The following is a 26,710-nucleotide window of genomic DNA, read 5'->3' as shown; positions in this document are numbered from 1 at the left end:
CTTTACGGCACGCTGCTTCGGCACTGTCGCGCGGCAGCGGCCAGGCGGGCCAATGGGGAGCCGCGCCCGCCGGAGGGGGCCGCAAAGCGCGGGCGCGGCGGCACGCGTGAGGCGAGCGGCGAGGCCGGCGGAGCGCGGTGGGTGTAGCGGGGCGGCGGCGGGGGGGTTTCCCGCGGAGCACCCCTACCTCGCGGCCCCCCGCGCCCGGCTGCGGGCCGGCGGCGTGCTGCGTCCTGCCGGGCGCTGTCACTGGGCCTGGTCTGGGGATCCCTGGGGAGCGGGGCCGGCGCCGGGGCCGGGGCCTCTGCCGCCCAGGCCCGGTGAACCGCGGTCTTGCCTAGCTGAGCCTCCGTGCTGTGGCGATCTGTGGGGGACCTATTCTGGTCCCTCACCGCCCACCTAAGGACGGGCGACCGCCACTGAGAAGGGTTTAACTCCGTCAAGTGTGTTAACCTGTGTTCAGGGAAGCGCAGGCTATCCTTTCCCCACATCGTTAGCAGGGGAGCCACGGTGGTCCGGTAATGGTGTCTCTTGCTCCGTTCGCAGTGGTGCCACAATGGAAGCCAAGGGTAAACGGAAGTTCGTGGGGAAGAGTGGAAAAGCACCTCGTGGAAAAGTGCCACGCGGCAAAAGGAAATTTAAAAAAGGTAATGGTAAGAAGGCGAAGGCTCCTTAATAGGAGTCCTGGCTGAGTGATTATTGTTGTGCACAGGCATGTTCAAACTTCTTTTTTTATCTTGGTGAACTTAATATCGAGATTAGTAGCTTGGTCGATGAGTGAAGAGAGGTGGATATTGTCTACATGGACTACAGTAAGGCTTTTGACAGTGTCTCCCATATGGTCCTCGTGGAGGTGCTGATGAATTATGGGCTGGATGAGCAGACGGTGAGGTAGATTGAAAACTGGCTGAACGGCTGTGCCCAGAGAGAGGTAATCAGTGGCACAAAATCTAGTTGGAGGCCGGTAGCTAGCAGTATACTCCAGGAGTCAATACTGGGTATAGTCCTGTTCAACGGCTTCATTGATGATCTGGATGATGGGGCAGAGTGTACCATCAGCAAGTTTACTGTTGACACAGAACCGGGAGGAGTGGCTGATGCACCAGAGGTCGTGCTGCCCTCCAGAGGGACCTCAACGGGCTGGAGAAATGGGCTGACAGAAGCCTCATGAAGTTTAACAAGGAGTGAAGGGCAAAGTCCTGCACCTGAGGGGGGAACAACTCCATTCACTAGTACATGCTGGGGGAAAGCAGCTTTGCAGAAAAGGCCCTGGGGCTCCCAGTGATCACAAAGTTGAGCATGAGCCAGCAATGTGCCCTTGTAGCAAAGGTGGCTAATTGGATCCTGAGCTGCATTAGGAGGAGTGCTGCCAGTAGGTTGAGGGAGGTGATCCTTGCCCTCTCTTCAGCACTGGTGAGGCCCCACCTGGAGTGCTGTGTCCAGTTCTGGGCTTGCCAGTACAGGAGAGACATGGACATACTGGAGAGAGACCAGCAAAGGGCTATGAACATGATGAAGGGTCTGGAGCATCTCTCCTATGAGGAAAGACTGAGAGAGCTGGGACAGTTCAGCCTAGGGAAGAGAAGGCTCAGGGAGATCTTGTCAATGTGTACAGATACCCGAAGGGAGGGTGCAAAGGCAGAGCTGGGCTCCTTTCAGTGGTGCTCAGTGACAGGACCAGCGGCAGTGGGCACAAACTGAAACACAGGAGGTTCCCTCTGAACATCAGGAAAGACTTCTTTACTGTGAGGGTGACCGAGCACTGGCACAGGTTGCCCAGGGAGATGGTGGAGTCTCCCACCTTGGCGACAGTCAAAAGCCACCCAAATATGGACCTGGGCAACCAGCTTTGGGTGGCCCTGTGTGAGCAGGAGGGTTGGACCAGATGACCTCCAGAGGTCCCTTCTGACCTCAACCATTCTATGATTCTATCTTGCATTCAAAACTATACTGACTGTATGATCAAATAACCTGGAAAAAGTAAAGCTGAAATGCTTTAAATAGATTGCATTGCAAGCCCTTTAGCTCTATTTGATTGACCTAAAATACTCTTAATTAAAAATTTGAAGTTGGTAATTTTTTGGTTCTAGACTTCGCTTTCTCACATTAAGAAAAAGTATTTGAAGTTGGGTGTGTGAAATGCTGTGGGTTAGGATTGAGAAGATACCTTTCAGTGTTTGCTCTCTTCTGCTTAAAACAGATGATGTCAAAACAGCTCTGACCATAAACTGTGAAGAGACGATTTGGGGATTGATGACTTTGATGTCAGAGGTGGTGAAATTCTTATTTTAGAATAATCCATTTTATGCCTGGGCTGTTATACTGCTGCCCAGAAAATAATGCCTGGGCAAAACTTCCCTAGGGAAAACTGGGACACCCAGGGAATGCAATGAAAACACCAGCTTTGAGAAGCATATAAGAATTATTGTTTTATATATAATTGTTATTACAAAGTGGTTTAATTCTTGTTACAGTAGTAATCTGTTATTTTGAAGCAGCATTATCTCTAGGATAACATTTTAATTTCTGTTTTGTTGGTTAATAGATTCAGGTCCACCGAAGAAACTTCTTAACAAAGGAGATGAGGAGGGAAAGCCTAAATTCATTTCCAAGAAATTTGTGAAAGGAGAGTTAAGACCTGGAAAAGCTAGTGTCAAACAATTCAAGAATAAACAGCAATCAGAAAAGCTTGCAAAGAAGAGGAAGCTCCAGGATGGTGAAGAGGGAGGTGAGCAGACTTTTAAGCCTGGATATCAATGGAAACTAGGTTTTGGGAAACACATGGTTCATCTAGGTCTTCCTCTTTCTCCTTGCCTTGTTATCACCTTTCCAGATTGGCTGAATGACTCCCAAGTTTACTTCATGTTTAATTTTTGCTGTGGAAAAGTTTACTTCACCTGACTAAGCTTGAGGCCAAAGTCATGAGAATCAACAGTTACGAATTTTCTTGGAACTCAAAAGTAAAGATGCAGTAGCAAATTTAAATAATTGGTATGCCATCATAAAGCTATGATTATTTTAATGACAGTATTAAGGGGCTAGCTTGTAACTGGCTGTTTTCAAACAAATTTGGAAAATACAGTTTTTCGTAGACCATTTCAGAAGTTTAATCCTCTGTTCTAAAAGTACTGGCTATAAAATTTGGAACACCAAAATTCATGAAACAAAGTTGATTATCCTTTATATTATTTTTTTTCTGTGGTCCAAACTATCTGACACCTCTTAAACAAACAAAGACATCGTCGGTGTTATCGCTGCTTTTTACATTTTACAGCAAACCAGCTTATTTTTGTGTTTATGCAGAGAGGCTAAATAAATGTCTGGTTTTATCACTGTTTAAATGGATTTATTTTTTAATAGTGTTTCTGGTACATGAGAACTTCATGTTGTTCCTTCCTCTGCTGTGAAGCAAAGCTCTACTGCGACAATTGAACAGCACTAAAATGAGAAGTGGAATCTTAAGTGAGGGATTCTGAAGTTCTGCAGAAAAATGTTAGGTGATTGAAGAACAGTAGAAGGTGTTGATATTTAGATGTCTGGAAATGTAATAGCAACAGGATGTTTGTATTAAGCTGCTTCAAAAAAAAACCAAAACACAATCACAAACAAACCTTTAAATGTTTATAAGAATAACTGTGAAAGCTGCTGTGTATTGCACAGTGGCGCTGCTCCCAAAGCAAAGTGTTACTCTTTTTGCTTGTCACTATTACTTTAGGAGAGTGATAGAAAAAATCAATAATACGCTTTGTAAAAAGAGAGCATGGGTTTTGGGTGGGTAAGACAGTTAAGTGCATGCTGCTAAATACCAACAAGCGGTGCTTTAAGGTCTAAAAATTTAAAGCTGGGTCTTTAGTGTTCCATATAGAACTACTAGTTAGCATGACTTGCTTCTGTGAAACCATGTGATATAAGATGATGGTTTTTGTCAAGGTATGAATAAAACTAAAATCAGATATTTGAAGTTTTTCCATAACTCATTTGTGGCACTTTCTATAAAATTACTTTAACTGGGTTTGTTATGTGGCAGTGTATAGCTGTTGTATGGTAAAATCCCATGCTTAAGGAATTTGACTGAATAAAAAGATTAAGCATGTAAAAAGGCTTTAATTTTTTTCCTTTCTCTGAGATTTCAGGTATGTATCTCTGAGTTAGAGTTCTTCTTTTGAGAGAGGGAAAAGGTATGTATGAGTACAGGATGAACTAAAAAGGGAGAATTACCTGGGGCAGTCATAGGCTGCTAGGTGCATTCTGAGTCAATTTTCAAGCTATTTAGAGGTTTATTATGCATACTTTAACAGAGCTTTGAGGAAAAATCATCATTTGCCTTGTTCTTCCAGTATTCTAGAAGTGAAAATTACTAGCGTAGCATACTTATTAAATATTTATGCTTTCGTATTAGCTAGCTGGGTAACTGCAGGCAAAGCTCCTGAATTGTTAGCAATTCAAGTCACAGAGCTGCCAGAGTTTATACTGATAAAGGATTCCATTGCTCCTCTTTTATTGACCATGGAAAATGGATTCATTTTTGTCTTCAGGGTCAGATTCTAAGAAGCCTAAGTGGAATGACTTCAAAAAGAAAAGGAAGGAGTTAAAGCAAACCAGACAACTTAATGATAAAAGTAATTATGACATAATTGTAAAATCAAAGCAAATATGGGAAAGTGTGAGAAGGTAATAATGATTTTTTTTTTCTTTCATTCAGTTGGCTTTTAGTTGTAAGTTGCAAGAAGACTCTCTTTATCATCTTGTAATTATATGAAACTATATTTCCACAGTGAAACTCCATGTGTGAATGATAACATTACATGCAATTCTGTAGATGGTTCAAGCAGAGTGTGGTGACCCATGGTGCTAGAAATATCTGGATTGAGCTCACTTGTATTTTAGGCTAAAATTTGTGAGTAAATGCTTAAGGAGTTGTCTTATTTTTTGAAGCCTGAAGCACAGACCACATACTGATTCAGCCTGATCTTGCAGTGGGATCACTGCATGAGTTTTTTGTGGAGGTTTGTATACTCTCTCTGGACAGGTGTAATTCTAGAACTGGGGCCCCACATCAGAAGGAGGAGTTAATTTTACTTGCTCTTAGTGTCTGTGCTTTGCAGTTTTGGCTGTTAAGATGCTTACAGATCTTGGGATCTGTAGACAGCTCTGACTGCAGATTTGAGTTTATCTTCCTTTTAATAATATTGTTACTCAGAAAAGAATAATTTTAAAGGGTGGAAATCTGGTTTGGCTTCTAGGAACTGAAAGTACGTAATTACATCCATATACAGGTTTAATGAATGACAATGTAAGTTTGGATTAGCAGGAGCTAAATTAATTATATTTTGTACCTTCTTGCGTCTTAATTTATAGATAAAAGTGAATCATGCTACAAAAAGGCTGCTTCCTCAATTAAGATTGTTTTACTTTTTTTTGCTTGTAGGAAGAAATGCGATAAGGAGAAGCGAGAAAAGCTAATGAATGAACTACAGAAGCTTCTTCATGGAAAAATTAAAAGTGTAAGAAAAACTAATGCCATAGTGCACAAATTCACAAAAGCTTCTTTAAAGAATGGTGAAATATAAATGGACTTCTAATAATATAGTACTAGCCTGTTCTTCCAAAAGCTACAGGGAATTTTTTTAAACTGTGAGTAAAAAAGAACAAAAACAGGGTTGAAAGGCTGCGTTTGACACCTGGATTTCAGGACAGTAGTCCTGGGATGCTTTGTCTATCAGCTGGCTATTATAAGACTGTCTGTTTTGCCAAGCAGCCTTAGTCCAGTGAAATTCTGTGTTAACTGAACTTCAAAAACAGCCACTGAGAGTTTTGATTAATTACAATCTTTGCTTTGCAACTTTCTTTTAGAGAAGTTAGTGTCTGGATACTTAGCTATACTAAACAGTCTTTCCGCTTAATTCTTGAAATGTATAAATTTGCAGTGAAATACATGTTAGATTTTAAAGTGATTCTTGGTATTCCATGACAAAGTGGAACTGTATTGTCACACTCACTCTGAAATTACAAAGAACATGAGAGAAAATGAGATACCATTTCATGGTTCTCTTTCAGTATTAAAAACTTGAGGCATGTCCTTAATTCTCAGCAACTGCAAGTATTGTCTATATTTTGTTTGATAGAGTACTTACAAAGCAGTGAAAAAAACTTAAAACGTAATTTGTTATAAACAGGTAACTACTTTTCTAATTGGCATTACATGCTACATGTGGCATAAAACTATCAGGGAGCAAGTGCATTGAAATATATTCAGTCCATAATGCCGTTTGAACGGCCTAGGATAATGAAATATCTCTGTCCTGTAGCTGGCATTTGCCCATGATTCAACTCGAGTGATCCAGTGCTTTATTCAGTATGGTAATGAGAAGCAAAGGCAAGAGACATTTGAAGAATTGAAAGGTACTTTCTTTCCATTTACATTTTACCTATATGCTTCTGTATTGGTTTTACGATGCATTAAAACAAGCCATATTATTTTCTCTTGAATATTTTTAACTTTCTGCTGAAATGATGCATTGTTCCTAGTGAGCTCTTAGAACTTATTTAAATAATGGCATCTTGTTTTGTAGCGTTAATGTAGTGAAAAATCAAACCAGCTGAATGTTTTTCCCTTCTTCTAGATAGCCTAGTAGAGTTGAGCAAGTCAAAATACTCCAGAAATATTGTGAAGAAGTTTCTTATGTATGGGTGAGTATGAAGTGAATTTGCTTAGCTGTGTTGCATTGTTTCATTTCCAGTGTGAATGCTGCTCTTAATCTACAGTGCATTGATCATGAATAAAAAAATACGTTTCTGGAAACATCTTTATAATAGTGACAAGACAGGAGAGCGTCTGGTATCGCTAACAGCAGTTTTCCTTTTGCAAAAAGTAAAGCTAAAGCTGTACACATCGAGGAAAACAGATGCCAAAAAAAGCTCAAATATATGCTCAAAGTTGATCTTTGCCTTATACAAAAAACTGCCTTTTAAAATTTTTCTCTGCTTAGTGTTTGAGGAAGGCATCCTTTATTCTGTAGAATTTATCCGCTCGTTTCTTTTCTTTCCCTCAAAATGCCTTATGATTTCTCCAGATTCCTGGCTCACTTGCTATATTTTCACAAATCCATAAGTCTGATCCAGATGCATGTATTTCCTGGTTTCAATGCTAAAACTTATCATCTAAATGCACTTCCAAAAATAAAACTATTGATAGGTCAGCTTATCCCCAAAGTTTTAACTCTTGCTATCTATCTTTCCCTGTGAAACAGGACAAAACCACAAGTTGCAGAAATAATAAAAAGTTTTAAAGGCCATGTGAAAAAAATGCTCCGTCATGCCGAAGCGTCTGCAGTAGTGGAATATGCATATAATGACAAAGCCATTCTGGAGCAGAGGAATATGCTGACAGAAGAACTGTATGGGAACACTTTCCAGGTTTACAAGGTGACGTTTCAAAACTTTCCAGTCTAAGGTGTTTTAGCATCTAACTTGCTGTGTAGTAATACCTTACCTATCTTACTACTGTTTCTTTTGATTAAACTTCTGTCAGCTGTCCAAACATAGTCTAGTTTAGCATGTTTAAATGTGATGATTACTTGCACATTTCTATTCTAGATCAAATTGTTGTGTTTTTCAGTTTGAACTACGTAAGATATATTATGTTCATGTATGAGCTTACTCTGCTCATCAAAGACAGTCTAATATCATATAGTTGTAGTTATTGTAGTGTCGTAGTGTCCAGCCTGAAGTGGTCATCCTTGCTGAGATAAGATTTAGGCTTAATTCCCCATTAATGCTGTAGATGGCTTTTGTGTCATAACTGACTTACGTCTCGTGAGAACTGACTAGGCAGAATGTGCCTGTATCTGTATACGGTATGTCATTTAGGCTTAATTTTTGGCTTTGTTTTCTTTTCCCATGGAGGCTATAGGACTTGAGTCCAAACTTTCTTGAAACCATTTAGATGTAGATCCTCAGCAGGCAGTGGGAACCTTTTTAAAAAGTACAACCTCCTTTCTTTTAACTTTGTTTTTCCTTCTTTCTTGCTGACTTGAAAAGTTGGTTTCCATTAGAGGCACAAATAGTTTTATTTGCTACAAAGTACAAAACTGTTTTATGCAATTATTAACTACACTAGAGTGACTTTTGCACCATGGTGTACAACACAGCACACTTTTACCCAAGATTTCTGTTAAAATTGTATAAGAAATTAACAGATCATTTCTGAACCTTATTGCTATTTTTTTCTTCACAGGTTATTGTAAGTTTTAATAAAGCATTTTGCAACACTGTAATAGAATGGTTTGCTGTGTTTGTGGGCTGTAATTTGTACTGGGAGTAAAACAGCCTCTGAAATCAAGTCCAGCGTTAGCTTCCATCATTCTAGCATTCTTGGCATGAGTGCCTCAAGTAGTCTTACATTGCGGTGCAAACCTGAGACTCAACAGTATGTGGGTTTATAAGAAATTACGATGTAATCCTTAATGAGACCTGGAATTTCTTGGAGTTTTGAAATGTGTGGTCCACTTTTCCCCCTCCTGCCTCCAACTCTCCACCCCCCTCCCCCCCACCAGCAGGGACGGTTAGAAATACATTTCTTCTAATTCTCTATCTAGTCTGACTGTTCTTCTAACAACAGATTCTTTTACAAGAGTTACCAGTGTAATTGTTTAGATGAGATACCAGGAAGTACTTTGTATTTAATGTATATGGTATATATTCCTCCTCTGCTGTTCTTCAGCTGGAATTTCCTGGGCCTTGGTTAACTTCTCAGTTCATTGACTTGTTGCTGTGCTGCACCCTGACATACGCATATTGTCATGCAGGATTTCTGCTTAGCTCAGGAGTCCCTTAACACAATGCCAATTTTGTGTATTTTACCTTGTATCTGACAGTCTCATGAAGAGCTGACCATAAGTGGCAAAAACCAGTTCAGACCACAGAAGTAGCTTTTGTTTGCTAATAATGAATATTGTTTGTAGAAACTTAAGTATGCAGCTTCTGACATACTCAAAGTAGATAAGCTTTTTGTTTTTAAAATTGTAAAAACTGTTAGTTTTGCAGAAAATTCAGTTTGTTTGTGATATTGTTCATGAATTTTGATTGAAAAGGGACTAAAGATTATAATCTATGAACTCCAATACTTAGTGGGAATGATTAAACCTCTGATTGTGCATTCATTTCAGACACCAGTTGTCCCAACACTGGGTAAAGTGTTAGAAGCTCAGCCTGAAAAGAGAGAGGCCATCTTGGATGAAATGAAACAGATTCTTACACCAATGGCACAAAAGTAAGGACAAAAGTTCATTTGAGGCATGACAATCTAGCATGAACCGGTCTGTTTCTGACATACAAACACCCAGTGATATTGATACTCTTTTAAGCTCATATGGCAGTGATATTGATGCTCTTTTAAGCTGTAACACTGCTGTGTTGTATAGTAACTGTGGTTTTGTCTGAAGTGTCGTAATGAATATCTTGCCTTAATTTTGAACTCCACTTCTATAAACTAAAGTGTCCCCTGCCCCAGTCAAACAATCGGTAGAAATCCCACAGTGTGGTGTGCTTCCATAATGTGTTATTGGATAAGCTTCTCCAGTGGTCTTTAGGAGAAAATATTTCTCTGGGTTTTAGAATTTGTAAGTTTTGGTAGAATTTTCCACATACTGTAAATGCTAAACGCCTAATCCAGAATGACTATGTGTTTTCTGCACACCACGCTGCCTAACTTTTTCTTTTTTAAATACAAATGAAGTATTGCTAGCTTATGTTAAAACCATTACTTGGGGACTTTTTGCTTTTTTTCCTCTTCCCAAATACAGAGAGGCTGTGATAAAGCACTCACTGGTGCATAAAGTATTTTTGGACTTTTTCACTTACGCTCTTCCGAAACAAAGATCCGTAAGTATGTTTTGTTTGTTTTTTGTTGTCTTTTGCCTTTCAGTGGAATGTTTTTAATCTTGTTGTGAAAGTGTTGTAAGGTAACTAGACAAAAATACACATCTTACATTTACAGAGTTTTACATATCTGGCGATTCCAGAGAAATGGTTGGGGAGTAGTGTTGTATGGAGATTTACAGTCACAGTGAACTTTCACACTAAAGCAATACTGTTTGTGATATTTGCATTAAAAAAAAAAATCTAATGGAATGACTTTGTTTTCTCTCCATGCTAACTGGTCCTTCTGAATAGCTGGAGAATAATTAAAGCCAGGGACATTGCTTCCAGTAGCTTAGCTTTCCAGCATGTAGTTTATCAACCACTTCTAGCCATTGTCCAAAAAACAAAATACAATCAGATCGGGCCCTTCTGTCAGCAGCCAAAACTTTGTCTTCATGGCCTAAATCCATCTGCATGGTGTGACATTGTATAAGCTGGTATCCTGCTTGACTTCACTTGTCTTCAAGCTGTGTCCATCAGCCTTGCCCTGGTTCTGCAGTTCAGCACCATCTCATTCCAGGCCAGGTGGAGCCTTCTAGACTTGCTGTCTCTTACCTACTTCTGCTGGACTGGACTCCTGAACTCTTTTTTTGTTACTGTTAACAAACCCAAAGCTAAGGGTAGTGAGGTGGACTATTCATGGCCTATTCTGAGTCCAGATCTTACCTAATTAAAAGGTTCCTGTGAATGGTTTCATGTAATGCTTTGTCAGAGAACGCTTCTGGATTCAGAGTCTTGTGTGAATCAGGGGAGTAAGGGCATATCTCTTCCTCCTTGCTTGGCTTTTTGTGCAGACATGGTAGCACATGGATATTCTCTTTGGGGTTTGAAAATCCCTTTTGTAGATCTGTTCCTGCTTGTGCATATAGCTAGTGACACCAATCGTGTTGTGACTGAGCAGTTTCTAAATAAATGGTAAAATGCTTGGAACCTTTGACGAGAAAGTGAGAAGCAGTTAGGGATAGGAAGGGAGATAGGTGGGAGCTTCATGTCAAAGAAATCTATCAGATAATAACAGAAGTAGTATCTAGTAACCCTGGAGGGGTGTTTTTTTTGTTTGGTTTTTCTTTTTTGGCTGATGGTGTTACTCGTCAGATGGCTTCAGAACCTCATTCCTTTGACATGGAGACTAACTTTTGGCTGAATCTTGTCATATCTGATTTATAACATCACCTGGTGCTTAAACGACCTTTTCGTTCTTCTTGCTTTCTGGCTAATACCCTGTATGTATAAATAAATTGCATCACCTTCAAAGACTTCCTAAATGAATTGTCTTTGTCTCCTCTAATTTTAGTCTCAGTTCTGAGCACCCTTCCTTGAATTGTCTCTAATAGGACAACTGACAAGCTTCAATACAGTTCTGATTTCACAGCATTAATATGATGAACAGTGTAGTTTTGAAAGAAGAAAGCTGTGTCATTTACAGTCTTTTGGACTCCTTTTGAGGCTGTTTTTCATAGGTCAAGGCAATGAGAGTGGTCCTGTAGAGCCAGTGGTGCTCTCCATAGTGTTGTGGGCACACAAAAAATCCTTTCATGCCCTCGCCCACCTGCCTTGAGATTTCTCACGTCTTTTCTTTCACCTTTTTGCTTTATCACCTTTTCTTCCCCAGGAAATGATAGAAGCTGTCAGAGAGGCTGTCATCTACCTGGCACACACTCATGATGGAGCCCGAGTAGCGATGCACTGCTTATGGCATGGTACTCCCAAGGTAATGTTTGATTTCTGTCTGCCCAGTCCTCTCTAATAACAGTCTAGTCTGAGACTGTGAGTATGATTGCTCACATGGGTTCTTCTGCCAGCGCGCATTTTGATGCAGTTAAGTATTTAAGAGCAAGGTTAGAAAGTGGCCCCACTTTACCTATTGGCAAATATAAGCAGTAGTTTTTTCGTGAAACAAATGCTTTCATTAGAACTTTTATAGTGGAAGCATCTCCTTTTATTTTTAGCAGAGTTCTTGGCGATGACACAAAGCTTTTCCATTTTAAAATTATTGGCCATTCATTCATCCTGTAGATTTCTTAATGCAGGTGAAATTGGCAGTAGGGAGAGGACAGTAGAGAAGTCATAATGTGGAACGATGTTTGGCTTTGGAATGTCAAGACTTAGAAAATGTTATAGGAACTGTGTTCTAGTTTCTTCTGCTGATACGGTATCCTGAAATACTTTAGGTGTAATGTATGCCATCATCTCTTGGAAATATTGTAATGCCTCCTATCTTTTTCTGTATTGGGAAAAAAAAAAAAGACAACTTATGAAAATAGTCTGCTTGTTAAAGAGTGCAGAAAAAAATATGAAGTTGCTAGGGTCTAGGGGTAGTAATTGGTCTGAAGAAGACTGAGCAGTGATTGCAAGAGCCAAAGTACAAGCATTGAGGAAACTTTCTGCCAAAAAAATCTTGCTAGTAAAGGGGTTTTGCAACAGGCTAGAGTCCTTGCTACTTTAAAGTTTCGGGTCCTGTGGAATAAGTTTCTTTCCAAATGAAGAGTTGAAGTGCATTCTTCTTCTGTAAGTAATGAACAAGATATAGGTGAACATATGTGGTGGTTTGTTTTATTTGTTTTTTTCAAGTTGCCCTTTTTGGCATCTCCCGTTGGTGGGCTGGACTTTTAAACATATCGCAGAGCCTCCCGGGGATTGAGTCTTTCACGGTTCAGGTTGACCTCTTCACACTGTTTCTAGGTGTTGACTAACAGTACAAATATGAGACTTTAGTAAATAGCCTTTGCTTTAGTAAGCAAATTGAAGGTTATCTTTTTGAAGGTGTAAATAACAGTTTAGTTGTTCAGAATCACTGGCATTATAGGCTCATTTGAGTTTCTTGTTTCCTTTTGGATAGGACAGAAAAGTAATTGTGAAAACCATGAAGACATACATTGAAAAAATAGCAACGGTGAGTATTCATTAACTATTTATTTCATAGTCTCTGAAACACCAGTGATTTGATAGAGGCTAATTTGAATGTGCTTTGGTACTGGAAACAACTATGAGATCTTAATAAAAGTAGGTTTAAAATAGTGGTGATGTACTAGATAATATGAAGTATATTGAACTTCACGGAATATTTAGAGACATACCGAGAAACTTCATTGAGGGCACTACATGTAGTACTATACTTCTTTAAAGTAGCTGAGTTAATTATAAGTCCTAAATTTTTTTTCTACAATTTTTGTTTTTGCACCCAACTTTATATTGCATCTTCATATGGCTTGTTGGTTAATTCTCCTTGGTTGGGAGTAAAATAACATGTATACAGAAGAGGAACAAAAATTAAGATGTGTTGGGGATGTCATTGGAAAGGCCATCTAAATGTGCGTATTTCTTGTAAGATGCTCAATAACTCTTTAAGTCAGGAAGCTTCAAAATAAATTAATGCTGAAATGACATACAATAGAAGAAGTCTGTATTTAATTTTTTCTTGAGTAACATGTATGTTTGGAGACTGCAGCACCAATAGAGTAACAGTTGCAACCAGATTTCATAGTGCTGGGCAAAACTGCAACTTTGAAGAAAAGCTTTTTGAACTTCTTCCCTTCCTGCTTGCTCTATTGTTCTGTTTAGTAATAGTTGACATGGTCTCAGTCAGTGGTCTCCAAACTTTTTTGATCACACAACCCTGAGCATGCATCCCCAATAAATGTATATTTATGTATAAATTATGTACATGTACTACTGTACTAGTATACATTATAAAACATACACAGAAATAGAAATTTTAAAAGGATGAGATAATCAGTGGTTATTTTTATATATTTATTAACGGTAGAAAAAAATATTTTCTTCCTGCACCACAGTGGATTGTCTTGTGCATCCCACTTTGTAGGGCACTACTTCGTAGTGCCCTAAGTAATGTTTTTCTCCATAATTTTCTAGTACCAGAATAAATGAGTTGTTTTATTTTATAAAATACATATTATATAGAAATATGAGACAGTGGGTAAATAATAGCTAAAACAACACTGGAGCACTGAAGGTCTGGCTTCACTTTGATGTAGAGTCTCACTGACATACAAGTGAACTGGGTTGTGCCCTTTTTGAGTATGCTAGAGACTTGCTTTCCAACAATGCAGTGGAGACTGTGTGGCTCATTGCAGAGACATGATTTCCAGAATTACAGTATGTGATTTATCTCAGTTTTAAGCAAATCCACCATAGAAATAAAATCTGTATGTAATGTTCCTGCAACGCAAATCCTATGATTTTAAATGATGATTGAACAATAGGATTAGGTTAATAGCTTGGGTGTGATAAAGCAGTATATCAATTTATAATGGCAGATCAACTTAATCTACCTTTGTTTTAACAACATGCTTCTCTTAACAAGCCTTGCTTGCAGAGAGAGCCTAAATGTTGGGCTTCTCACATTCTGTGACAGTAGGCAGAATTTGCTTGTGGTTCATGTTGTGTCATGCTTGAGACAAACTCTCAGAAATGTTGATTTTAAGTCAATCAGTATATTTGTAGAACTTGACTGCATGTGGTTTCTGATGTCTCATCTTTGCAGGGTGAATTTTCTCATCTGGTCTTGCTGGCAGCATTTGATTGCATTGATGACACTAAACTTGTGAAACAGTTAATTATATCTGTAAGTAATTGAATTTTTCCTGGAATAGTATACTAAATAGTGTCAGTGTGTTTGTCAGTGTATAGGAGGATGAAAGTAGGAATCCATCCGCTTTTTTCAAACCATTTAATTCCTTTCCACCTTTTCTGTTTCATTATATTTGTGTATCATGATTATTTTTTTCTTTTCACAGAAGACCTCAGCACTTTCATGTGTTCCCTTCAGTTATTTATTTGAATTAGTTTTTAAGCTAGATTCAGTGCTTGCTGAAAATTACCTTTTTTGGACTTGTTCATTCTGGCTAATGGATGACTGGAATCTCTTTGAAGTCAGTGTCTTTGTCATAGAAGTTTGAGCTCTGCTAGTATTTCAAGAGATTAAATTGGTGGAAAACTTCAGAATGAGTACGTCACCTTATCCATTTTACAGGCAAAGCATATACCGTTTCTCCTGGTACTTTCTCACAGTTCTGGCACTGAAAGTGACCAAATTCTGTAATTCATCGGAATCACGGAATCGGTGGGGGAAATATACTTTTGGAGGATTTAAAGAAAAATGTGTCTATTATCTTTTATGCAAAATGGCTGTGTTATAGGTTGATTTCGAAGTGCACAAGATTTTTGTGTTTATTTGTACTAAACTAAATATTTTCTTTACCTGTTTTACGTTTTGAAATATTTCAGCACCTTTGTCATCCATTTAATTGATAAATGAACTTCACATACATCTGAATCTGAATGTACATGCTGAGAAAACAGAATGTGGTTTTGGTTTGTTTTTTTTTTTTCTCAGAAAAGATTTTTTTTTTTCCCATGCCTGGAATGTGAAGGTTACAGTAATAGGGTTTTTTTCATAGTTACAGTGCTGTATCAAACTGATGTTCATCTTAGTTTACCAAAACTCACTTTCACCTAGGTTTAAGCAATGTTTTTGAAATAAGAATGTTGTCTTACCATTTCCTGCCAGCTTCCAACCACCTTTCTCTGTTTCTCTTCCCCTCAAAGACAACCAACCAGGCCCCATTTTAATAAAGGGTGACATTGGTTTAAATTGTTCTATTTATCTTTTTCTAGCTGTTGCTGGAAGGATTTTCATGGTGGAAAAAAGGGTTTTTAAGGGCTATGGCCTGCAAAATACGCTGAAAGTGCCCAGAGCTCTGTACAGCCCTCCTTTGCTTTGATAATCATTAATTTTATATGTATATTCAAAGTTGCCAGGAATGGATTATCATGATGGTCAAGAGTATTTGGATGGCATTCAGGATTCTCTAGTGGTACTTGGAACTTGCATAAAATGCATGTTGCTGTATGAAAGGGCATTTATTGAGAAGCTGACAAATATTTGAGTACAAACACATGGACTAATATAGGTGCTTCCATCTGAATATAGCAGCACGCTTCTATAAGCAAGAGAACTCCCCGGCATATTAATGCGTTTCTTCCTCAGCCATACTAGTGCACAAGTGTATGAGGTGCCCACTCTGCAGTTTACGAAGTGGTTACTTCTAGCCAACAACTAACCTCTGGGGAATGCCCAGTGTTTTCTGTTGATGCTCAAATAAACTGCAAATAATACTCCCAGCAGAAGTCAGCTTTGTTCTATTACTGAAACTTAATTTTTCTTGGTGCATGTTCTGTGGTCAGTTTAAGATGGTCTTTTCCTTCCCATGGACTGTCGTTGCTGTCTAGGTACTTATGTACACTCCCTTGAAAGTCAGCATGGTTATCAGTGATTACTCTTAGGTGTTGTGGTAGGTGATCCTTTGTATGTCTGGTCTGCTGAGGTTATGACTTTTACTGAGGTTATATTTGTACAGCGTATGACATACCAGAATATGTGTTGTTCTTTGTAATTGTATGTATCAGTGAAAACAAATCCTGTCCTTTTGTAGTATTTTCTAATCAGTGACACTGATGCATCTGATGAACGCATTTTAAACCTTAATATTTTATTTCTCTTGCTTCTCCAAACTTTCTTGCTGATTAGAGTTTTTTTATTTAATGTCACAAGCAGATATGAATCTTACTGATAGTATGTAGTTTTCCATTCCTAAGCTTTGCATTTGAAAAGTAATCAGTAATTACTGATGACTCAAAACTATTATTTGATTAATGTTTTGTTGCTGTTTGTTTACTTTCACAGGAAATAAATGCTTCTTTGCCCAATATAATAAACAACAAATATGGAAAGAAGGTCTTGTTGTACTTGCTCAGTCCTAGAGACCCTGCACATTTTGTTCCAGAAATCATAACACTTCTGCAACAGGGAGATGGAAATGCCTATAGGTAACTCAGATATGAAGATTAAGTTGTTTTCCCTAAAGTCTAGAAGAGTTCATGCAACTTTCTGTCATTTTTGATTTAATTTCAGCTTTTCTTCATAATATATCTTAAGTAATGTGAATACATATAAGTAATACATAAGTATTATTAGTTATGTTAGTCTGTAATCCTTATTTTTGCATTTTTGGTTTAAAGTTCGTATGTGATGATAGGTGACCAGCAATGTATTGGTGATCAGCAGTTTACCCCCTTTGTAAAGTGCAAAAATTGTGATGTGTTCTTTGTTTAAACTCATATATCAAATTTGGCGTAGCAGAAAATTTTTAATATGCATTATGGGTGTTTTGAGTTGCATAAAAGTACATCTCAAAATCTAGCAATAAAAATGGAAATTGTTAATTTGAATTCAGACTCTGGTATTGACATTTATATTTATCAGCTTTTGAAGAAGGAGCAATTTTAGATGATTAGTGAGCTGTTTAAGAAATATATCTCAGTAGTTGAGATAACAGAATGAACAGAAAATAAACAGGTTAAATTATCGTTGTTAACAAAAAACTGAGGTTTACTGGCAGTCAGCTTTAAACACTATACACTTTCTCACTCCATATGTTCTTAAAGTGTGTGTGCAACATGTGTTTAATTATATGTGAAACAGAGGGAAGAATAATGCTTTATTTTGATCTTCCAATAATTTATAGCTGTCTCAAATAGCATATATGTTCTGAATTTCTTGTTGCTTGATGTGCATACAGAGCAAGTCTTCTACAGTAATGTGCTGTCTCTTTCATCAGTAAGAAGAATACTGAACTCCGCCGCCGTGAACTCTTGGAAGCCATTTCTTCACCCTTGCTAGAATATTTGCAAGAACATACCCAAGAGGTAGTGATAGACAAAGCTACCTTTGTCTTGGTTGCTGACATCTTAAGAACAGCTCTTGGTGACATCCAGCCTGCACTAGATGCAATTGCTAATTTGGCAGCAGAAGAGCTGGTTCCAGGTGGCCGTGATGGGCAGGTAATGTAACAGAGGACAAGGTGCTGAGATCTTGCAGAGCGTTTGCTTATCTTGTATTACTAAAATGAAGTCTGCACACTTTTTCCTTTACATAAGACATCAACGTACTGCCCTGATAGCACTCATACATTAGACGTGGTCTCTGTTTTCTGACATTTTCCCTTCATAGTTTATGATTATTGCATCTGGAGTGATGAAGGCTTGAGCCAGCATTTCATCTGAGTTGTAGAGCAAGGTACTTCATGATCTTGAATCTTCAGAACTGCTTTAAGCACTTTGTGGGAAGGTAGCTGACAGTCATGTTACACAGTCTCTCTTTTAATGTTATCTCTATGCAATCAAGCAGTTAGTAAATTTTTATAGTGCATTTGGCTGTTTACACTGAGAATGATAGGGCCTCTTAGCTTTCAGGTATGCTATCTCCATGCAAGGAAAGATCTTAGATAAGCTGTCTGTCTTTACAGTATGACCTTCTCTTCAAAATGTGCCCCTCCCTTATTTTGTTAAGCTCAGTCAGATATGTGTCTGTAGACTAGAAAAAGAAAAATGCTGTGTACGCTATATAAAGATAGATGCCCCCCAGATTTTCATAGTTGTGCTGAATTTGCTCTGTCTTTCCCCTTCAAGATACCCATTTTATAGAATTTTACATGAACTGCTCATGTTTTCTGTGATTTTCTGTGAACCATACTGTAGTGAATTTTCAAGTCTGTGAAAATGTGGAAAGTCTGGAAGTTCTTGTAGAGGCAGCTCAGTAAGCATGAAGTCCTTGGAGGGATGGATGAAACATTGGTTGATATGGTTAATATTACTGAAAGTCAGATGTTACAGGGAAGGTGGTAAAAAATAAACTGGTCAGTTTAAATAAGTTTGATGCAAGTATCTGAATACTTGTTGATATTTGCATAGGTGATGACTAAATGGATCAGTGTGATGAGGTGTCCGAGTGGATAAATCAAGCCAGGAATATTTAAGGACAGACACATAACTGCATTTTGAAACATCATCATTATAATTTGGTTTTGTTTTGGTTTGTTTTTCCCCTTGAAGCTTCACATTGCAGAGCATCCAGCAGGCCATCTGGTTTTGAAATGGTTAATAGAGCAAGATGAAAAAATGAGAGAGAGTGGAAAAGAAGGTATGCTGGAAATTCAGCTTTATTTGATCAAATTATGACTTCGGAGTAATCAGTTATCTGACCTACAATAAGATTGCTGCATTTATTTCTTTTGAATATACTAATATATGGAAAATTTAACATATCCTTTAAGATCATTGCTTCTATCTTTTTGCTGTTGTGAGCTGTTATATGAACAGAATGCTAAGGATATGTTTGCTTTTTCTTCAAAGCAAGTACTGGTCTGTTTTTTTTTCTCAGGGGTTTACTGTGTATTTGGGGCAGGGTTCATTTCTGTGCTTAAAATGTCTTGGTAGCTTTGCTAAATTACACAACAATTTAAAGGATAATAATAGAAAAAGTAAAGTCTTTCTAACAGGAAGACTTGTTTCATTAGTGCTTCTGAGCCAAACTGTAATCTTTACTGTGTTCGTTAGTGCCGCTGGGTGAATGCTTTATAACTGTTATTACAATAATTCATGCACAAAAATAGGACATCTTTGCTATTTTATATCCCAGAAGGCAGAGATTGAGCACAGATGTTCTCATCTTAATTTAGCTTTTAAACTTATTTTATTACATAACTGTAAAATCTTGTGAATCACCATATCCTAATAGAGATTACTTTTTCTCATACAAAAACCTCAAAAAAAGAAAGGAGGTGGGGGTAGGATAGTATAATCTGGAGGGAACTTCTCTGTATGGGGGGGGCTTTTTTCTTTGTAGAATTATCAGACCTTGTTAAACTTTTTTTCTTTTCTTCTTACTACATTCAGTTATCCACTGTTTCCTTTAAAAATAAGAGTTAGTTGGGCTTTAATAAATGTTTCTGAAAGGAGGCTGTTTTGCTACTTTTCAAGTGGATGATTAAAAATGTGCAAAGGGGAGTTTTATATGAGTGTCTTTCAGAGACTAGCCTAACTGAGATGATGATAGTTATCTGGATTTATTTCTGCTAACATTGTGCAATTCCCATTTTAAACACAAGCTGTTCCCTTTGGTGTCTTTGTTTTCCTCCAAAGATTGTGCCGTTCAGAATTGTTGCTCTGAGTTTATGGAATTGGCATTAAAAAACAACCAAATTGTTATCATGTAGGGTACAAGTTGAATAAAAACTGACCTGTTCTTCAGATGGAATTCTGATCTAAAGTGACAGTGAAAAATAGCTTCAGTGTTTGGTTGGAGTTTGTTGGGGTTGGGTAGGGTTTTTTTGGGTTGCTTACTGGTAAGTTTGCTCAGCACACAAGTTGTAAGAGCAGTTTTCCTGAAGTTCAGTTCTCCAAATTCAGCTGGGGACTTGAGGTCAGCCTAGGTTCTTTCTTTTGCATATGCCATTAGTGTAATGAATCTGCAAGTCAACTTAAGCTTTCAAAGCTACTGAAGAAATAGAGCCCTGTAGCATCAGTACAGCTGAAAGAAACAAGGTTCCTAGTGGTTTTCATGCATCAATGGGGGATTAGCTCTGAAGTTTTAAGTAACTTCATCTGTGCAAATTCTGTTTCTTCAGTTGTAGAGTCAGATGCTTAAAAATGTAGCTTTCCTCAGCAGAAGTGTGTATGTATTAATATGTTGCATACAATTATCTCTTGTGTTGGTGTCGTTCTTACCAAGTTCTTTCTTTGGAGTGGATGCCACCTTTAAGACATGAATAGCCTTTGACACCCTTTTTAAAAAGAAACAGCAAGTTTGCCTGCTTTATACTAGTAAACTCTCACACAGTGCTGCTATTGACTAACTAATTTTAAGCAATACTTGGAAGTAGTCAAACATCTACAAAGGTATTCATTGCATTGAATAGTCAATTATTTTGTGAGAGCAAAACTTTGTGAATACTTGGTGGCTAAAAACTATTTGATTAAATCACAACTGCAGAGAACTTTTAACAGGCTTCTTTGTGTAAAGATACTAATTTTTTTCTTCTCCCTACCCCTTTTCCACGTTTTACAGTTTGCTTTGGAAGAACATTGGTGGAACGTGTTGGTATTGAGAATATGAAGACCTGGGCAGAAGTAAATCGAGGTGCCATTATTCTTTGTTGGTATGTAAGGCACATGGCTATTTCAGATTAGGTTCCAGCGTTAATTTCTTGAACAGCTAAGAGAACATCATTTGAAATTCCTACCAGCAAAATACCAATTTTTGCTCAATGTGTACTGTCTTTCATGCCACTGGTAGGTCTGTGATGGAACAGGGTACTGGAAAAATGCAAGCCAGAGTTTCCATAGGTTGTTCCTTGAGCTCAGGCTTTTGCAGTACTAGGAAGTAGCTCAATGTTGGAAAATCTTAAGATTAAAAATCAAACTTATTTTTAAAATTGTGCCTACTATGTCTTGTTTTACAAGCACAAAATTCTCAAAAGAGCACTCCACAAATAGCTGCATTAAAATAATTAACTCTGAAATATCTGTGACTGGCAGCAGCAGCACACAAGAATCCAGATTTTTTTGGGGGGGGGGAGGGGAGGTAACTTACTGCTTTGTGTTGAAGCCTTAATTATGGAGCCTAAGTATGTCTCATACTGAAGTAGACAAGTGTTTGGAATAGACCATGCAAAGGCTTATGATGAGCTAACTGGCTCACAACTTCAAAGCAGTGAACCGTGCAACTAGTGAGATCAGAAAGACCCCACAGAAATCGGACTAACACGAACATTTTGTTTTATCAAATGTGAACAGCTGTGTTTAATCATCATTGTTTTCACTTTGTAACTACCTGTCAGTGTCAGGTTATAGAAACCCAAGGTTTTGTCTTTAGCCCGAAGTGTGTGGTCTGTGTTCTGGAACTCCTGGGTCAGCGTTGCACTGGTGGCTCCTCATAAAGACTTGCACTAAGCCAAAATCAGCAAACAATTCAAACAGACAACATGATTTTGAAAAATAGAAACCTCTTCTCCCTTTTTTCCACCCCACTTCTCCCTCTCCTAAAGTTACTTCAGACTCCTTGCTGTTTGCTTTCCATCTCTGCTCTTTATGACTTTAGAGTGAGGCTACTTTGATGTTCATGCTCTTTTGCAAGGTGAATCAAAAGCTGTTTTCACTAACAGGACTTCTGTTAGTTAATCTGAGTTTAATTCTAACTTTGTTTAGTCGTTATCATTCAGAGCACTAGTGAGAAGAATTGGTAGTAGAAGACTAGTTGCAATCCAGATACAAAACCAGTTTATGCAACATCATAATAGTCATATGGATCTGGCTGTTAAGATTGTTCAGCTGCTAAAATGGTAACACTTTTTCTTTGCCTCTCATGACAGGCCTTTAGAATTCAATAAATGCATGTAACGCCTTTAAGTTATCTGATGCTGTGCACAGATGTTCAGTAGAGATTTGTTATAAAGGCTTGTTCACGGACAGTGTATTAATGCTTGTACTTTTTTCTCCTAACTCAAGGCTGCGGAGATTCATTTAACATGTGGTGTTGCTGGTTTATGTACTAAGCTATTTTGATTGTTCAAATAAAGTTGCAAAGTAAATTAGTGGAATTTTTTCCATGTATAACACTTTAATAACTGTTTGGCTGTCACTGTGACAACAGTCTCTTAATAGCTTTTGAAGACTTATAGAAAAAACAGGAAACTAGTAATTGCTTATTAGCAAAAACCAGCACAGGAGTGATGTATTTTATGGAAAAGTCTGTGAGGAATGTCAGTCTTTCCCTCTCTGCTATTACTCATGGCACTACAGGGTGGGGCTTCGACAAGTGTGCATTATTACCAAGCAGGGTAGGTTATCTCCCAGATTGTCAGTAGAACATTTTTCACCAATACTGCAACTCACCTAACAGGAAAGAGAGATAAAAGTATGGGGGAGGAGTGTGTGTTTGTTTGCTGGAATGTTGGTTTTAGTTTTTTTTTTATTTTAATTAAATCTGAATCCTTTGTCGTTTGAGCTTCTCTTGATGACTCTTTAGGCATGGTGCCCTTTTGTTTAGGCAACTGAGAACACAAGAACATAACCAGCTGCTTTTTTCATGTGACACCTGCTTACCTTGCTAACACATAGTAATTAATCTCATCTTTGCTTAACTGCATGCATTGAAGTCGAGAGGTTACCTAAATCATACAGCAAAGATGAATTTAATTTAGTCTGGTATAGACAGTAACTGCAATGTTTTTTACATAAAATAATTGTTGAGTTTTACAAAACCTTCTTATTTAAAAAAAATATTCAGATACTTCTTTTGTCATAAAGGAGCTCAGATCCCTCAGACAGAGGTAATTTTCAGTTCTCCCTGAAGCTATGATTGATTTTTGTTTTGTTGTTGGCTTTCGGAAGCCATCTGTCACTTACATGCAGATCTGAAACCCAGTCAGTCCATTTAGATTTTTGGCTTTCTAGTCATTTAAGCTTATTCATCAGTTATGAGCAGTTCATTGCGTGCTTGATTGCTTAGTTACCTGGTATCCTCTGGATGCTCTCCTTTTATTGCCCTGCTTGCTTTTAATTTGATTTTTATAAGAAAATCTGGGGCCTGGTTCTGACCTAGTACAAGCATGAAGAGTCCTAAGGTCATGAGAGGGCTCTTTGCACACATTACAATTCAGCTTAGTGTAAATAAAGTGTTGTAAGTACTTAAATGTCATGGATGCTGGTCTGTTTACATTTCTACATCTGACCTTTCCTCAGTACTTTTGAATTTGTCAATGATGTGTTATATCAGGGTAGAAAATGGATAAAAATGTACTTCACCAAATGACGTACTGATTTCCATATGTCATTTCTGTAACCTGTAAAAGTTGTATTTTATATCCACAAAATACATAGGTACCTGCTTACCAGATCTTAGAATAACTTCCAGAATAATAATTTTTAAAAAAAGAACAACCTATGTTGGCCTTCTGGCTGTATTATCAGACAGGTAGATGTTCTATATTAAAAATAGCGCATCTTGAAATAACTGTGGCTACCAAGAGTTTGAAAGCAGCTTTACATGTATAGCTGTTGGCAGATTAAATTAGTTTTTAGAAATACATAAAATGCAGTCCAGAGTGGCTTGCTGCTTTGTATGCTCTTTGTCCCTGGTGCTGAACCATGTGAATGTCTCCACGTTAAGTACCAATGTGTTCAGCACATCCTTTGTCAGTACTCTCAATTTTCTCAGTGTTACCAGGGGTATATGACTCTCAGAAAAGCTGAAAAAGTGATGAACTCAATTTTAAAGAAGGCCTCTTGATTAAGTAGTACTGTCTTAGCTAAAAGTGTAACAGAAGTTGGTGCTAGAAGTTGTTAGTCATAGAAATAAATCAAGGAATAAAGTAGCTGAAAATAGTGGTGTTGTCAGATGGGCATCCCATGCTTTACTGCCTATAGTGTTGCCATCCTGCACAGGATTTGGAGTCCTAAGGGGACAAAATTTAAATCTCACCTTAAACTACATTAATTCCTTTTCTGTCTTATTCAGTTCAGCTTGCCATGACTAAAAAGTAGGCAAGAAACAAGCTCTTAGGTAGCTGCAAGTTGGGAGCCGTTTGGAAGAATCCTAGGGATTATAAAGACTTGTAGTATCATGCAGCCTGCTTGGTGCCAGTACATGGGTGTTACAGTTTGTTTCCAACTGTAGTTTATTTGTATACCCGTGCAACTTGTAATTCTGTTCTGGATTGCACACATTGGCTGTAGAAGAGATTAAGTTTTTTAGGCAATGTTCACTTACCATTTTGAAGTAGCAAATTAGGTGTGCCATTACCTCTACTGATTTTGTATTATAATCCAAGAACATTTCACTATTACCTGAAGGAAGGGGAGAAGCACAATCACTGCCTAGGTTGATCTGGATAGTGCAGAAGCTTTTTCTTTCCTAATAGTATTTTACAGCTTACAATGAATTTCCTTGTTTCTGGGGAAGAAAAGTTATCTGGGAAAGCTGGTTTGTTTTCCAAAAGTAACATCTAAAAAAGAACAGAACTGGTAGGGCTCTGTAGTCCTGCACTAAATGAAGCATAGAAGTACAATAGTGAAAGTACTTGATGTGTATTAGATGTACTTCACTGCATCCAGTTTTGGGACCCGCATTACAAGTAAGGCATCAACAACTGGGGTGAGTTTAATGGAGGGTGACCAACATAGTTGTGGGCTGGAACCCTTGGCCTGGGAGGAGAAGCTGTGGGACCGGGGCTGGTTCAGCTGGGAGAAGGGACAGATTTGGGGGCACTCAACAGCATTCCTGGCACCCGAGGGGATGGAGGAGAGCTGGGCTCTTCACAGCAGTGCATGTGTGGCTGGAGGGCGAGAGGCAGCAGCACAAACTGAAACATGAGAGGCTCAGGCTGGAGATAAGGAGAAGCCTTTTCCCCACAAGGACAGCCCAGTGGTGGGGCTGGGGCCCAGGGAGGTTGGGCTGTCTCCTGCTTTGGGGAGTTTAAGCCCAGACTGGGTGAAGCCCTGAGCAGCCTGGTCTGACCCAATGTTTGAACCTGCTTTGAGTAGGGATCTGCAGTTCCTTCCAGTCTGATTTATCCTGTGTTGGTTGTGTTCTCACTTGGTGTTTCATGCTTTCCAGAAAGTTTTACGTCTTTTTCTAATAGGAGGTGATAGAATCTGCCGTGAACTATATTCTTCCTAAATAGTTATTGTTTCCTTACATGGACAGCTTCTTTTCCTATGTCCTACATGCTGACCTTTGACATCTTTGGTTCTTTTCCTTTCTTGTAGCCTTCTCCGGAGCACCGATCAAAAGGTGGCAAATACAGTCAAAAAAGGACTGAAAAAGGTTGTCCCAAAGTTGAAGCTGAATAAAAATGTAAAAGGAATAGAAGCATTACTGGAGAAATTAACTTCCTAGTGTAAATGAAGCTAAAAAGACGATTTACATCAATGCAACCAACTGAGAGTTGGTAAGATTTTGCACCATGGTTGTTTTAAGAAGCAGTGTATGCATTTGTAATTAAATCATTTCTAAAACAACTTGTCTGTTGTACTCATTCTGTTGTGTGCGGTAATTGGTTGTTCTCAGAGGTTGAAATCTCAAGATTTAAGAGCTAGTGGAAACTTCTGAACATGTAATCAAGAAGTTAAATCTTTCCTGATAACTTGCACAAAAATGTTTTGAGTCTTGTTAAAATTTGCATGTATGTTATCATAGTTACCATAGAAACAGAAGCATCTGTTCTGTAGATACTCTTGTGTACTGGGCAAATACACTTGTCCTTAATCACCTTCCCTCCTGGTTTCCTCAAAAAACAAAGCAGACAAACAACTCAAGTCCCATTCTTACCCCGTGAAGGAGTGATGGAGGCTCTCATCCTTCAGGAACTAACAAGAATAGAATTAAAATAGTGTCTCTGACTTTTTTCAAAGAAGGTCCTGAAGGAGAGGCTGACTATTTCAATGAACCACAGTTTGGTTTTGTTTTTCTTAAGTCTTCTGAAAAGTACAGACTTTTAAGCCCTAATAAACCAGAGGAATTTGGGTTTTTTTTGGTGTCTTCCTTGTATTAGGGGAGGGATTAATTTACTTCTGCATGATATCAAATTAAGTGTCCTATTGATTTCTACTGTACCCTACTTTGATCTAGAAAAATCAAGCCAATATTTAATTTTCTCATTTTAAGCAAAGGAAGAAAAACCACCAAAACTTTCTTGGTAAGGCATTCATACAACACCCTGGTGGTGTTTAATGCCATGCTGATAGACTGATCCAAACAGAGGACCAAATTAATTAAATGTTCAACTGTAGGAGTCACTCTTTACTGTTGTTTCGCCTGATAGGATGTGGCTCCATTTTTAATAGCAGATATTTAGCCGTTACTTCTCGTAATATACAGCTTCCTCAACATAAAGTACAGTGCAACTAATTGGAAGTTGCCAGTGGTTAA

At 38.3% G+C, this 26,710-nt stretch overlaps 1 protein-coding gene across 1 annotated transcript; it reads left to right on the top strand.

Annotated features, from left to right (window-relative positions):
• Positions 1–89: 89 nt before the first annotated feature.
• On the top strand, positions 90–25,800 carry PUM3 (pumilio RNA binding family member 3). Its single transcript, XM_076363443.1, has 18 exons — positions 90–137; positions 547–647; positions 2,546–2,728; positions 4,536–4,671; positions 5,429–5,504; positions 6,309–6,402; positions 6,624–6,690; positions 7,251–7,425; positions 9,168–9,271; positions 9,804–9,882; positions 11,534–11,632; positions 12,761–12,814; positions 14,426–14,506; positions 16,628–16,770; positions 17,562–17,784; positions 18,835–18,922; positions 20,849–20,939; positions 25,549–25,800. The coding sequence occupies exons 2-18, from the start codon at positions 557–559 to the stop codon at positions 25,676–25,678; spliced, it is 1,914 nt and encodes a 637-aa protein (XP_076219558.1). The 5' UTR covers positions 90–137; positions 547–556; the 3' UTR covers positions 25,679–25,800.
• The last annotated feature ends 910 nt before the right edge of the window (positions 25,801–26,710 follow it).

This window comes from Aptenodytes patagonicus, chromosome Z, assembly GCF_965638725.1.
Source record: "Aptenodytes patagonicus chromosome Z, bAptPat1.pri.cur, whole genome shotgun sequence".
NCBI lineage: Eukaryota > Metazoa > Chordata > Aves > Sphenisciformes > Spheniscidae > Aptenodytes > Aptenodytes patagonicus.
This window is presented reverse-complemented; position numbering and strand designations above follow the sequence as displayed.

Excerpts from the sequence above, each read along its gene's own strand:
- PUM3 (XM_076363443.1), top strand. The coding sequence starts at position 557 with ATGGAAGCCAAGGGTAAACGGAAGTTCGTGGGGAAGAGTGGAAAAGCA. Across the intron at positions 648-2,545 it reads CAAAAGGAAATTTAAAAAAG|ATTCAGGTCCACCGAAGAAA; the intron begins GTAATGGTAAGA and ends GTTGGTTAATAG. Across the intron at positions 18,923-20,848 it reads GAGAGAGAGTGGAAAAGAAG|TTTGCTTTGGAAGAACATTG; the intron begins GTATGCTGGAAA and ends CACGTTTTACAG.